This window comes from Cornus florida, unplaced genomic scaffold, assembly GCF_030987335.1.
Source record: "Cornus florida cultivar Cherokee Brave unplaced genomic scaffold, ASM3098733v1 CherokeeBrave_3.0.0_Hap2_Chr02, whole genome shotgun sequence".
NCBI classification, from domain to species: domain Eukaryota; kingdom Viridiplantae; phylum Streptophyta; class Magnoliopsida; order Cornales; family Cornaceae; genus Cornus; species Cornus florida.
In genome coordinates, this window is record NW_026775572.1 from 98777808 (window position 1) to 98790104 (window position 12297).

Genomic DNA, 12297 nt, shown 5'->3' on the forward strand with positions numbered 1-12297 from the left:
TCAGCCCTTTTGCTTTCGATCTGGATTTGGGAGCCTTTTTAGTTGTTTTTATTGGTTGAGTGATGTAGAAGAGGCTAGTGTGAGTGATTTCGAACCAGAAGAGAGAACGAGAGTGGGAAGAAGAGAGAGGAAAGAAGATAGGAGAGAAGAAGAATGTGATGGAGAAGAGATCTGTAATTCAGTACTCAATATTCAATATTCATCAAAGGTAATAGTAGAAATATAAAGAGAAGAAAAAAAGAGAGAATTGTGTAAAGGCTTGAATGAGATAAATCACTCATTCACAACTCTAATATTTATAGATGAAAAGAGCACATGCTCATATTACAAGAAAGGAAACTAAATCAAATCACAACATATTCTATAGCATATTTTATGGCATATTCTATAGCATAATCAAATCTTTGTTAATACGGTAAGTCATTCTATAAATTGTGGCTATCATATTTGCTGACACTCCCCCTCAAGTTGGTACGTGGATATCTGCAATGCCCAACTTGGACAATGCATTCTCAAATACAATCTTGCTGATGGCCTTTGTAAGAATGTCTGCAAGTTGCTGAGAGCTTGTGATAAATGGAGTGCAAATCTGACTAGCGATGATTTTCTCTCTGATGAAGTGCCGATAAATAAATAAAAAATGTCTCCTTAGACCATAAACAATTAACAATGTCTCCTCAGATCATAAACAATTAACAATGTCTCCTCAGACCGTAAACAACCAACAATGTCTCCTCTGACCATTTCCCTTCATACACATGTTTAAAACATGTAGATGGAAGAATCAACAATGTCTCCTCAGACCATTTCCCTTCATACATATGTTTAAACAATGTAGATGAAAGAATTTCGGTAGGTCATGTATTTCTACTACTATGAAATTCATAAATGAAGTAATTAAAACAATGTCTCCTCGGACCATAAAAAGAAACAACTATGTCAGGTGGTGCTAAACTCGCAACGCCCGAATGGGTGGTGCCGAACTCACAATGCCCTTATTGCAGTTAGACCACTCTGGCTCTAATACCGAGTAGAAATATAAAAAGAAGAAAAAAGAAGAGAATTGTGTAAAGGCTTGAATGATAAATCACTTATTCACAGCTCTAGTATTGATAGATAAAAAGAGCACATGCTCATCTTACAAGAAAGGAAACTAAATCAAATCACAGCACATTCTATAGTATATTTTATGGCATATTCTATAGCATAATAAAATCTCTGCTAATACGGCAAGTCATTCCATAAATTGGGGCTATCATATCTGCTAACAGTAATTAATACAATACACATGCCTATGCATATATAGGCAAACCAAAGAAACATAAAGTCAAAAATAATTGCTACTATATTTAATACAATCAATAATAGTCAACAAATGGTTGCTATAAGTCCATAAGTCTAGGGAATCATACAGCTGATCCTATATTCGGTGCCAGAAGACTTTCTATCCTTGGCATTGGCGCCTATAGTAGGGTACGTATAGGGGGTAGTGCATGGGATTCAGTGTCATCCATCAGTGAGATTCATCACATATGGTGCGTTTGGACTGGGAAAGACCTTGATTGCTGGTTGTTTATTGATTTGCTGCATCTGGAACGACTTCTTTGGATCTAAGGGGTTGGGCTGACCTGTTTTCTATAAATATGAGGCTATTTTTGGAACTTTCTGCCTTCTAAATCGTCTTTGGATGCTTGGGCTTCCAGAATTTGTACTTGAACTTGCCTCCAGATTCATCTTAACCTTGCCAAGCAGGTTTTGCACTCTGTTTTTTAGTTTCTGATCCTTTATTGAATCTGTTCGAGCAACAAGATTTGAAGGACTATTTAACGAATTGGAATGTTGTCTGTTGTCTAGAGTTTTTGTCCTACATTTAAGGAGGGCTTTGGTTCAAGCAATGTGGTTCATAGAATAGAGGATTCATTGTTGGGTAGTTGTGGAGGTATCTTAGAGAGCTTAGTTTTTTGAAGGAAACATCATCTTAAAATGAAGCATCGCCATGGAAGAACAAAGAGCAGCGTTTTCTGTATAAAAAAAATAGGCCTAAGTGGTAGTATCCCTGTTGTGATAAATAGGCAAAGCAATACATTTTAGCTTGTATGTTGTATTAGTTTAAGCCTATAACTTTTCAATTGGATGATCGGATCTCCACAAACGATAAATAGTTCATATTGTTATTGAATTCATTTGCAATCTTCCTGCTAGTTCATTTTGAGCTTCTCCCCGCCAATGGCTGCCTTTCAACTGACTTGTTATTTTTGCATGTTTTTGCCCATCATGCATATCATCTCTGTTTATATCTACTAAAGAGTTGGTCAAGCTAAAATTTTTTCCCCTCCCTTTTTTTTTTTCAGGGAAATGGTTGCCTATATTGCTAATACATTAATTTTTATTTTAAGGTAAGAGTCAATTTCAGCATTTATAATTTTTTTCTCTCTTTTTAGCATAGTGGTTATAAGAGACTGGAAATGGGAACTATATTCCTCCATGGGCCAACATATGTTGGATGTCTCTCTTTCTACACACACACCCACGCTTGACACATCCCTGTATGTCCATCTATTCTTTATAATTATCTCTCCATCTATCTTTGCACCACTGTTTTCTGTACATATTTTGAATCCACTATGCTGTGCTGCAACTTTGTTGCGGAGTTCTTTTTAATAGATAAGGAAAAACCTGTAGAAGAATTTTTGATCTGTACAATGCTTTGCTTTCGGAAATGGTGGAGGTACTCTCTTCTTTTCATCGTCATCATCATCAACATTTGCTTGTCAACAAATTTAAGTTGTACCAGTTTCCTCTCTTGATGAATTTTTTATACAATTCTTTATCAGAACTGGTGTTAGCCGAAGAGTCAGCATGTTACAGATTGAGAATTCAGCAATATAAGCAGAAATTCAAATAAATCCCATAAGAAAATGTCACCCACTTTTTGTAACTATTTGAGAATTTAGTATTTTTGTAATTGATGGCTTCATGTGCTCTGATTCAATATTTTGATTCTGATTGAGGAGCAGTACTGAAGTGTTTCAAAGAAGGGTTATCTTGACGTAGATCTGCCTCTGGCCTAGATCAATCTAAGTTAAATGGAGTTTCTATCATTCTGCTTAAAAATCAGATAGGAAACTTCATACACCTTTAAAGTTCATAGGATGAAAATAGATTTTTTTGAGGTCCTTATACTCATTATTCCTAGCATTGTATAGACTGGGTATTCATCTTATCAATATCTCAAATCAATGATGGGATCTGTTTGGCAACCAAATGGGCACCCGAATTGGACCGAACCATTTGGCATGCTATAGTCATTGATATGTCTCTTTACACATGAATCTTTATCTCTAAAATCATACACAAATGGAAGTTTAATGTTATAGAAACCTCTGCTTAGCATCACACTTGCATTTTGCTGATGAGCCAATGAACTATAATTTGAACTCAATGTGAAGTGAGATGGTATGGGAACACAAAACATTGAATATGCCATTTCAATGAAGTCTTGTTTTCCTTTTTGGTTTATCAAAATGGGAAATGAATTTTCAGGAAGTCAATAACACCAATTGCTTTCCATGCTTTAATAATATTTTCTCTCTCTCTCTCTCTCTCTCGTTTTTTTGGTTCTTTTTTGCTTTTGCAGTGGCGTTGTTATAGCTGAAGGTATTCTCAGCAGTGACAGCGTTTTTAAAAGCCACGGTAGTCTTTAACTTCCAAAATTCTCTCCTATGCACACATATACGCATTTGCTCGTGTTTGCTTGTGTTATGTTTCTTAGTTTCTTCCTTTTATTTGGATGTGTTTATATTGGATGAGATTTTAATGTAATTATGGTATGGATTTGAAGGTAATAGCACACTGTAATTTTTAGACAGAGGGGAGTGCTAGGATAGAGGGCCAATTAGGCTTAAGGTTATCAATGAAGGAAACTCTTTTGTAAATAACAGGGCATTAAAGGGCTGTTTATTAAATTATATTCAGGCAATAGAATAAAATGGGGAGAAGATGAGATAAAATCTCGATTTATTGAAAATAATGGTGTTTTACCATTTAAAAGAGTTAAACAATAAGCAAATTTTCTAGTTAAATTATGTATTGAACTATGGCTTATATAAATAAAAATATAGCTTACCTGAAATGTAAATTATTGAGATTTCAAACTAGAAGTAAATAAAGACTTTCTAAACCCTGTATGTGGTCTAACCATCCTTAGGAAGAAAAAGAGTTGAAAATATTAATTATCAAAGTTCTAATGAACTGGACACCAAACCATAAATTTACTAAATCATCTCTACTCTATAAATTGCCAAAATAGACTTGTATTATGGAAAAATTGGTGTTTCCATGTGGATTCAATCAAGCTTCGCTAAGAGCATCTCTTGAGAGAATTTGAGTGTTCAACTATAGGAAGCGTATCAACTTTAGAGTAAAAACTACTGCTCGATCAAATATCGATACAGGATTATAGGGTGCATAGATGTTTTAGTGCAATTGAGCAAAAACAGTACTTGGAGGTATCACTTGACTGCTCATATATTATTCTCTATCTTTTCCCCAAATTTACTATTGAAGTGATTTTTTCCATGCTTTATATAATCTGTTAATTTAAATAACCTTTTGCTGTGGCCTTCAGAACTCATTGAAATTTCTTCCTACTCATGTTACTTTTGAGGCAGGAAATTCATGGGGCTACCTCATTCTCCTCTATGTTTTTGTCCAAGTCTCTCGTATCGTTGTTGTTGGAGTATTATATCCATTTCTGCGGTATTTTGGCTACGGTTTGGATTGGAAAGAAGCTACAATTCTTGTATGGTCTGGTTTGCGAGGGGCTGTGGCATTGTCCCTTTCATTGTCAGTGAAGGCAAGTTCTCCCTCATATATTCTTCCAACTACATGTCTTTGATAGTAGTATTTCTCAAACTAAAATTTGAAATGCTGAACTAGCAGGTCTAATTTAAGCCTAATTGTATTAATTTAGTACATGTTTTGAGTCTGACAAACAAATAAGTTGATTAATGAACAACTTCTGCTCAGGTTTTGGAACATGACTGTCTGACCTGATATGAAACATTTATTAACTTTCACGATGATGCATTCATGGCATGGACAATTTTTTCAGATGTCTCCGAAGAGACACGACATGGACAATTTGGACATGCTTATTGGACTGAGTCCTATTGAAGCAGGCAGAATTTCTAATTTCCTGCAATGGAATTTATGTTTTTTAGAAACTTTCCATATTCTGAAATTTTCCTTAGTTTGTTTAATTTCTGATTTTCAGCAACTTTCCTATTTTAGTTTTATTTTATATTTGGTAGTTAGCTAATATAAGGCTAGGATTGGGGAGGAAGAAATTCTATATAAAGCCTTGTAATTTCTAGGATTTAATCAGTTTTAGTTGAAGAGATTATTTTTACAGCAAATAAAATTTGCTTTGCAATTATTTTCAATTTCTCCCTTTCTCTTGCATTGTTATTTTTCTATTTCGTTTCAAAATTGCTATGAAGACAATTTGATCGTCTCTTCTTGGTAAGGCGGCATCAGTTTGGTATCAGAGCTTAGGTTCGGCTTTCCGGCTGCTCAGTCATGCCTCTACGACAACAACTGAGAGGAGGAAATCGTAGGATGTAAAATTTGGCTGAACCCTTACCCAAGCAACACTAAAGCGAGATAGAGTTTTTGCGGGGACAAGTTGAGTTGTTGACTCAACTATTGGGTCAACGTGTTGTCAACACGCTGGTTGATGACAATGTTTCGGTGGATAAGGATTTGTCAGACACCGAGACTATTACGAAAAATTCATATTTTTCATGTTATAGATCACTTGATGACTCGATGAGTGGACTGATCGTTGTTGGCTAACAAAAATCAATTTCCAGATTTCTGATTTTTATGAAGAGGATTTTTTCAATCCTTTTTGCAGCAATACAACACCTAAACCAACACCTATTTTACTTGATGAAAGTCGTTGGGATGGTGAGTTTATGGAGGAAATTCCTGAATTTGTAGGAAATCTTGGTGGAGAAGAAAAACAACTTTTGATCGAGGGAGATGATGCAATCCCATTGGTCAAACCAAAATATGATGATTATCAGGAGGAAGAGGATGATATCATATATGGCGATATAGGTGGATTCTTGGTTATGCAAAAGCCACTATTGATTCTGAAACATGAGGATGATAAGGAAGCTACAAAAGAAAGATCTCAAGATGAAGTATGCCTGGTTGATCATGAAGATTTTGGATCCATGGAGATGAAAAATAATGGATTTTACTTTTATGATGTGGTTTGGGATGAATTCTTGGAGCGCAATACAACTACTAGGCGGTTGTTGGAAGAAAAATTAAAGTTGATTAAACTTCTAGTTCAGGATACCGAATTTTGCGAACTCAAAGGACATCTAGCAAAATTCGTGTTTGTTCTGCAATGTATTCTTTGTTAGTATAAGAAGATTAAAGTATTTGATTTGAGTTCGGAAAAGAAGAAAGAAGGGATGGAAAGCCATGCTCGGATTTTTGATTGATCGTGGAAAATTGCTCCAAACTCGAGGGCGAGTTTTTTCCAACACGGGGAGACTGATGCAGATAGAATTCTAATTTCCTGCAATGGAATTTATGTTTTTTAGAAACTTTCCATATTCTGAAATTTTCCTTAGTTTGTGTAATTTTCTGATTTTCAGCAACTTTCCTATTTTAGTTTTATTTTATATTTGGTAGTTAGCTAATATAAGGCTAGGGTTGGGGAGGAAGAAATTCTATATAAAGCCTTGTAATTTACGGGGTTTAATCAGTTTTAGTTGAAGAGATTATTTTTACAGCAAATAAAATTTGCTTTGCAATTTCTTCTTTTCTCTTGCATCGTTATTTTTCTATTTTGTTTCAAAATTGCTATGAAGACAATTTGATCGTCTCCTCTTGGTAAGGCGGCATCACCTATTTCCTGAGCAGTCTTTGTTTGCTGGATTGGTACAAAAAGTTCATAAATGCTTGAAAAGATTTAACAGAAAGCACTTCATTTTCCTTTTGGATACCCATCTAAGACAAGTTCATGGCCAATTCCACCCCTGCATCCCCTCCCACCCTCACCCTCACTGCCCCTCTTCCCATCCAGAAAGGATAAAATGAAAAAGGAAAAACATAAAACTACAAGAGAATCATAGTTTGCCTAATTATCAATTTCCTTGAAACTCGTTAAGGTGTTGCCTTTCCTTAGTGTTGAACCAGGACCATAGTTGTGAAGTTGGCATTGCTTCCACCAGCTCTACGCATTTCTGTGAGCCTATTAACCGAGTGATCTCTCCATCTCAGTTTTCTAGAAGAACTGCAGTGTTCGTAGAAGTCTTAGAACTCCTTTCATCTTTATCCTATTTCCAAATCACTTTTACTTATATTCTTATTGTTTTATCTATATCCTGTTGTGGCTCGAATTTGGTGAAGGGTCATGTTGCGACCCGTTTTCGACCCGACGACCCGTTGGATGAGTTTTGTGTGGGCCTAAGGCCACCAAAATTTTGACCCGTTTTTGCTTGTGGGTCATGGATCCTAATTAGTACTCTCTTGTAGACCTGTCAATGGACCTGATTCTGATCCGATTACTCGGATATGGATTGAACAAAAAATCTGACAACCCGATTACGATCCGAATTTGATTCCTTAACAAATCGGATATAGATTTATGCTGACCCGACCTGATAATAATCCGATCCGATTAAATATATATATATATAATAATATTCTATATCCTGTTGTGGCTCGAATTTGGTGAAGGGTCGTGTTGCGACCCGTTTTCGACCCGATGACCCGTTGGATGAGTTTTGTGTGGGCCTAAGGCCACCAAAATTTTGACCTGTTTTTGCTTGTGGGTCGTGGATCCTAATTAGTACTCTCTTGTAGACCTGTCAATGGACCTGATTCTGATCCGATTACTCGGATATGGATTGAACAAAAAATCTGACAACCCGATTATGATCCGAATTTGATTCCTTAACAAATCGGATATAGATTTATGCTGACCCGACCTGATAATAATCCGATCCGATTAAATATATATATATATAATAATATTTTATAGGGTTAACTAGTTAAGTGCAAAAAAAAACCCTTGATATATATGGTATGTGCAGAACTAGTCCCTACTTTTTGAAAATGTGCATGTTAGTCCATAAAATTAAAAAAAGGTGCAAATAAGCTCCTCTGACCACTTTTTGACAAAAATTAAATATGAAAACCCTATTTTACCCTTTGATTCCCATTTTGCCCCTCACCCATATGTGCATATAACCTCCCTATACCCATTTCCTTGCCCCTCTCTCTTTAGGGTTAGAAAATGAAATAAACTGAAATAAATTAGTAGTATTCTTTACGCCCCGGAAGTTCAGAGGAAGCATATGGATCACATCACTCTCACGAATAGGGGGCATAAGGTGAATCTGAGAAGCAAGCGCATCTCTTTTGCTTTTCGATTGAAATCTTGTTGTACCTTATCACATTTAAAACCAACCCCTATCTAAAGGAAAGAAAGTCCTCTGAGTTGATCTCCCAACCTTAAAGCGAGCATATACCTTAGGCTATTGTTTACCTTTACATTTCTGAAGGAATCTCTTGCAAAGAAGACCCTTGACTTTAAGGCAAGCAAGGAATGCAGAAGTTGGTCTTCCTGCTTACTATGAAAAAACCCTTTAATGGCTCGGCCTAGACATTCCGTCTTGACCCGCCTAAATGTTTTACACTCCGAGACCTTTTACTCAGGTCAAAATAAAAGAAAAAAGAAGATAGAAAAAATCAGTTGTAGAACCCTTGAAACGAGGCCACGCTTCACCCAGTCCGTTCCGAGCTGGCAGGACAGGAATAGGCGACTGAAAGTGAATCTGAATCACTCCAGCCGGGAGTGTGATCTACTTCATCGGAAGAATCCTATGTGTAAGGGCGGCTAGCAGTGGTGCGATTATGTGTGGAGATGGCGGCATAAGTGTCTTATATAGTAGGGGATTGTTTGGTTTCAGTTTTTATTATATTCAGTTTTAGGTTTCTTTGGTTTAGCTGATCCCAATTTTATACAAATTGAGGTTTATTTTATTCTTGCCCCAAACAAACACAATTTTACACAAATTGGGCAAAAGGGTCATTTTACATGGCCTTTATTTAGGTTATTAATTTATTCAATAGAAGTGAGGGTATTATCGTCATTTTATACCACACAGGGACCTATTTGCGCCAAATTGATTGTATAAGGGGGTTTTATACCACACAAGGACCCATTTGCACTATATCTATAGTAGAGGGGTTTTTTTTGTACTTAACCCTATTTTATATTATATATATATACAATACTCCTATCAGATTTAAATTAGATATAACAAAAAAAAAAAAAAAAAAAACGTAATCATAATGTTATATGTACAATAGTGTGGTGTTCTCACCCACAGACTAATAAATCTCTTAGTATACATATTAATAGTGTCATAATATTTATTCATTAACAAAGAGTAAATGATCTATTTTTTTTTTTTTTTTTTCTTTTCATTCCATATTTTATTTATCTTTTGTTTTCTATCATTTTTTTCTATTCATTGTTTTTTATTCTCTTTTGACATTATATTTTTTTCTTCTCTCTTTTATTTTATTTATTTATTTTTTATTTTTTTGATAAGTAAGAAATGCATTGAAAGCGTTCAAAATGGGAACGCATCCCAAGAGAACAAACACAGGGCCAAAACAACCCTTTAAGCCTTCAAAGAGGCCAAGAAAACAACAATATCCTCATAAGATCTAAAATCTCTACCCGAAACCCAACAAAAAAGAGTGGAAAGAATAGAAAACTTAAGAAAAGAAATAGGCCTCTCTTTTCCCTCAAAATATCTTTTATTCCTCTCCAGCCAGATGCACCACCACACACAAAGAGGTGTAGCCCTCCAAGCATCACGAGCATGGGCCCCTACAGAGAACCCTCTCCAAGCCTCAACCATCTGTCCAGAAGAGCGAGGCATAACCCAATAGAACCCAAACAAACAAAGCATCAAGTCCCAACATTCCTTAGCAATGAAGAAGAAGATGATCCACTGTCTCATTATCCTGAAGACACATGAAGCAGAGGTCCAAGCAAAAAAAGCCACCTTGAGAGGAGCCTTAGAGCGCCAAACAGACTTCCACTGGAAGGATCCTACAGGCTCAGCTGTAAGACACCTGAAGAAGGAACGAACAACAAAGCGACCTTGCGGATTTGGCTTCCAAATCGAACAATCAGAATCACCAGCCATAACGCTCTGACGATACAACGCCTCCAACAAAAGAGTGACATCCTCGACCTCCCAATCTTGAAAAGGATGCCTGAATCGAACATCCCAAACTAGTCTCCCATTATCAAGACAATAACAGTCAACCACCTTGGCTTGTTTATCCGAAGCTATCCTAAACAACCGAGGAAAGCGAGGGCAAGAGAAACCTCCCCGCACCAAACATCCTCCCAAAAACTGATCCGCCTGCCATCCCTAAGTCTAAAACGAACATAAGTGGAAAAGACAGTCCACCCCTTCCGAATAGACTTCCAAACTCCCACACCCCTCGGGCCACGCACCTCAAGAGAGCACCACCCTCCTCTACCTTCCCCATATCTACTAGCAAAAACCTTCCGCCAGAGCCAGTGCCTCTCCACCCCAAACCTCCACAACCATTTTCCAAGGAGAGCTTTATTGAAAGGCACCAATTTTCGAAGGCCCAACCCACCATAACGAATCGGCTTGCACACTTGCTCCCACCGAACCAAATGAAACTTAAACTCCTCCCCTCTTCCCCCCCAAAGAAAATTGCGTTGCAACTATTCAATTCTCTCGGCAACAGAGAGAGGAATCTGAAAAAGTGAGATGAAATAAGTAGGAAGGCAAGAAAGGGTACTTTTAATCAGAGTAACCCGCCCCCCTTTAGAGAGATATTGCTTCTTCCAACCCGCCAATCTCCTCTCAAATCTGTCCACAACAGGATCCCAAACCCCCACACACCTCAAAGGAGTTCCCAGAGGGAGCCCTAAATAGGAGATAGGAAAAGAGCCAGTACGACAACCAAGAATGGCCGCAAGCGAAGCTAACTTAGGCACCTCCCCTACTGGCACCAAAACACTCTTGCCAACATTCACCTTGAGGCCAGAAACGATTTGGAACCAAATCAGAACACATCTCAAATACCTGAGTTGGGACACCTCTGCATCACAAAACACAAGCGTATCATCTGCAAACATCAAGTGGGAAATCTCCAACTGGCTGGCAACATCCCTACCCACCCGAAACCCAACTCAACAGCCCTCCTCAACATCTAACTGAAGGCCTCCATCACAAAAAGGAACAAAAAGGGGGAGAGCGGATCCCCCTGTCTTAGGCCCCTCGTGCTAAAGAAAAAACCCGTCAGAGCACCATTCACAAGTACAGAGAAACGAGCACTGGAGATGCAAAAATGCTAGGAAGCACGGACACTCCGAAATAGGCAAAGAATCCGTGTCGGACACGGACACGCGTCGGACACGGCCCGACACGTGTCGGACACGGCAAAAAGCGTGTCTGGAATTTTTTATTTTTTAAAAATTTTCGGACACGGATTGGACACGGATTGGACACGGCACGAACACGCTTGCGACACGCCAGGGTGTGTGTTCGACACGCGTGTCTTATTTTTGGGGGTTTAAAAGATAATTTTTAAAAGAAAGTTGGGTTAAAGTACAAATATATAAAGTTATTTACTTACTTATGTGGTCAGAACATAATAATTTTAAACTTTCAAGGTTAATACGTAATTTTAAACAAAAGAGATAGATATTTATGGCAGTCATTACACTATTACAAGATCAGATTCAAAGGACGGGGGTTGTGCTCTCTCAAACTGACGACGAAGCTCTGCAACTTCCTGCTGCAGATCAAAGCGACTCCTTCCAGCCTCCAGGCCAGTCTCTCTCTCTCTTTCTCTCTCTCTCTCCTCTCTTTTCTTCCTCCTCCTTCCTCTTTTCTTTCTTTTTCTTCACAAACCCTAGTTTCTTTCTTTCTTCTTCATTTTTTTTTTCTTTTTCCTTTTTCACAAACCCAGATTCTTTCTTTCTTCTTCATCTATTTTTTTTTTTGTTTTTTTTTCGTTTTCCTTTTTCAAAACCCCAGTTTCTTTCTTTTTCTTTTCTCTCTCCTTTTTTTTTTTTCCCCCGTTTTTCACTAACCCCAGTTTCTTTCTTCTTCATCTATTTTTTATTTTTTGTTTTTTGTTTTCCTTTTTCAAAACCCCAAATTCTTTCTTTTTCTTTTCTCTCTCTCCTCCCCCCCCTCCACTAAC

The 12297-nt window shown here is 37.3% G+C and overlaps 1 protein-coding gene across 5 annotated transcripts in view; it reads left to right on the plus strand.

Annotated features, from left to right (window-relative positions):
- LOC132295491 (sodium/hydrogen exchanger 8) overlaps positions 1–12297 on the plus strand; it is a 109524-nt gene that overhangs the window by 31360 nt on the left and 65867 nt on the right. For all 5 annotated transcript variants that reach the window (XM_059793776.1, XM_059793778.1, XM_059793777.1 and 2 more), the window contains 3 exons: positions 2352–2396; positions 3638–3693; positions 4671–4855. In XM_059793776.1, the coding sequence (XP_059649759.1) occupies positions 2352–2396; positions 3638–3693; positions 4671–4855 (286 nt within the window). The remainder of the gene's footprint in view (positions 1–2351; positions 2397–3637; positions 3694–4670; positions 4856–12297) is intronic.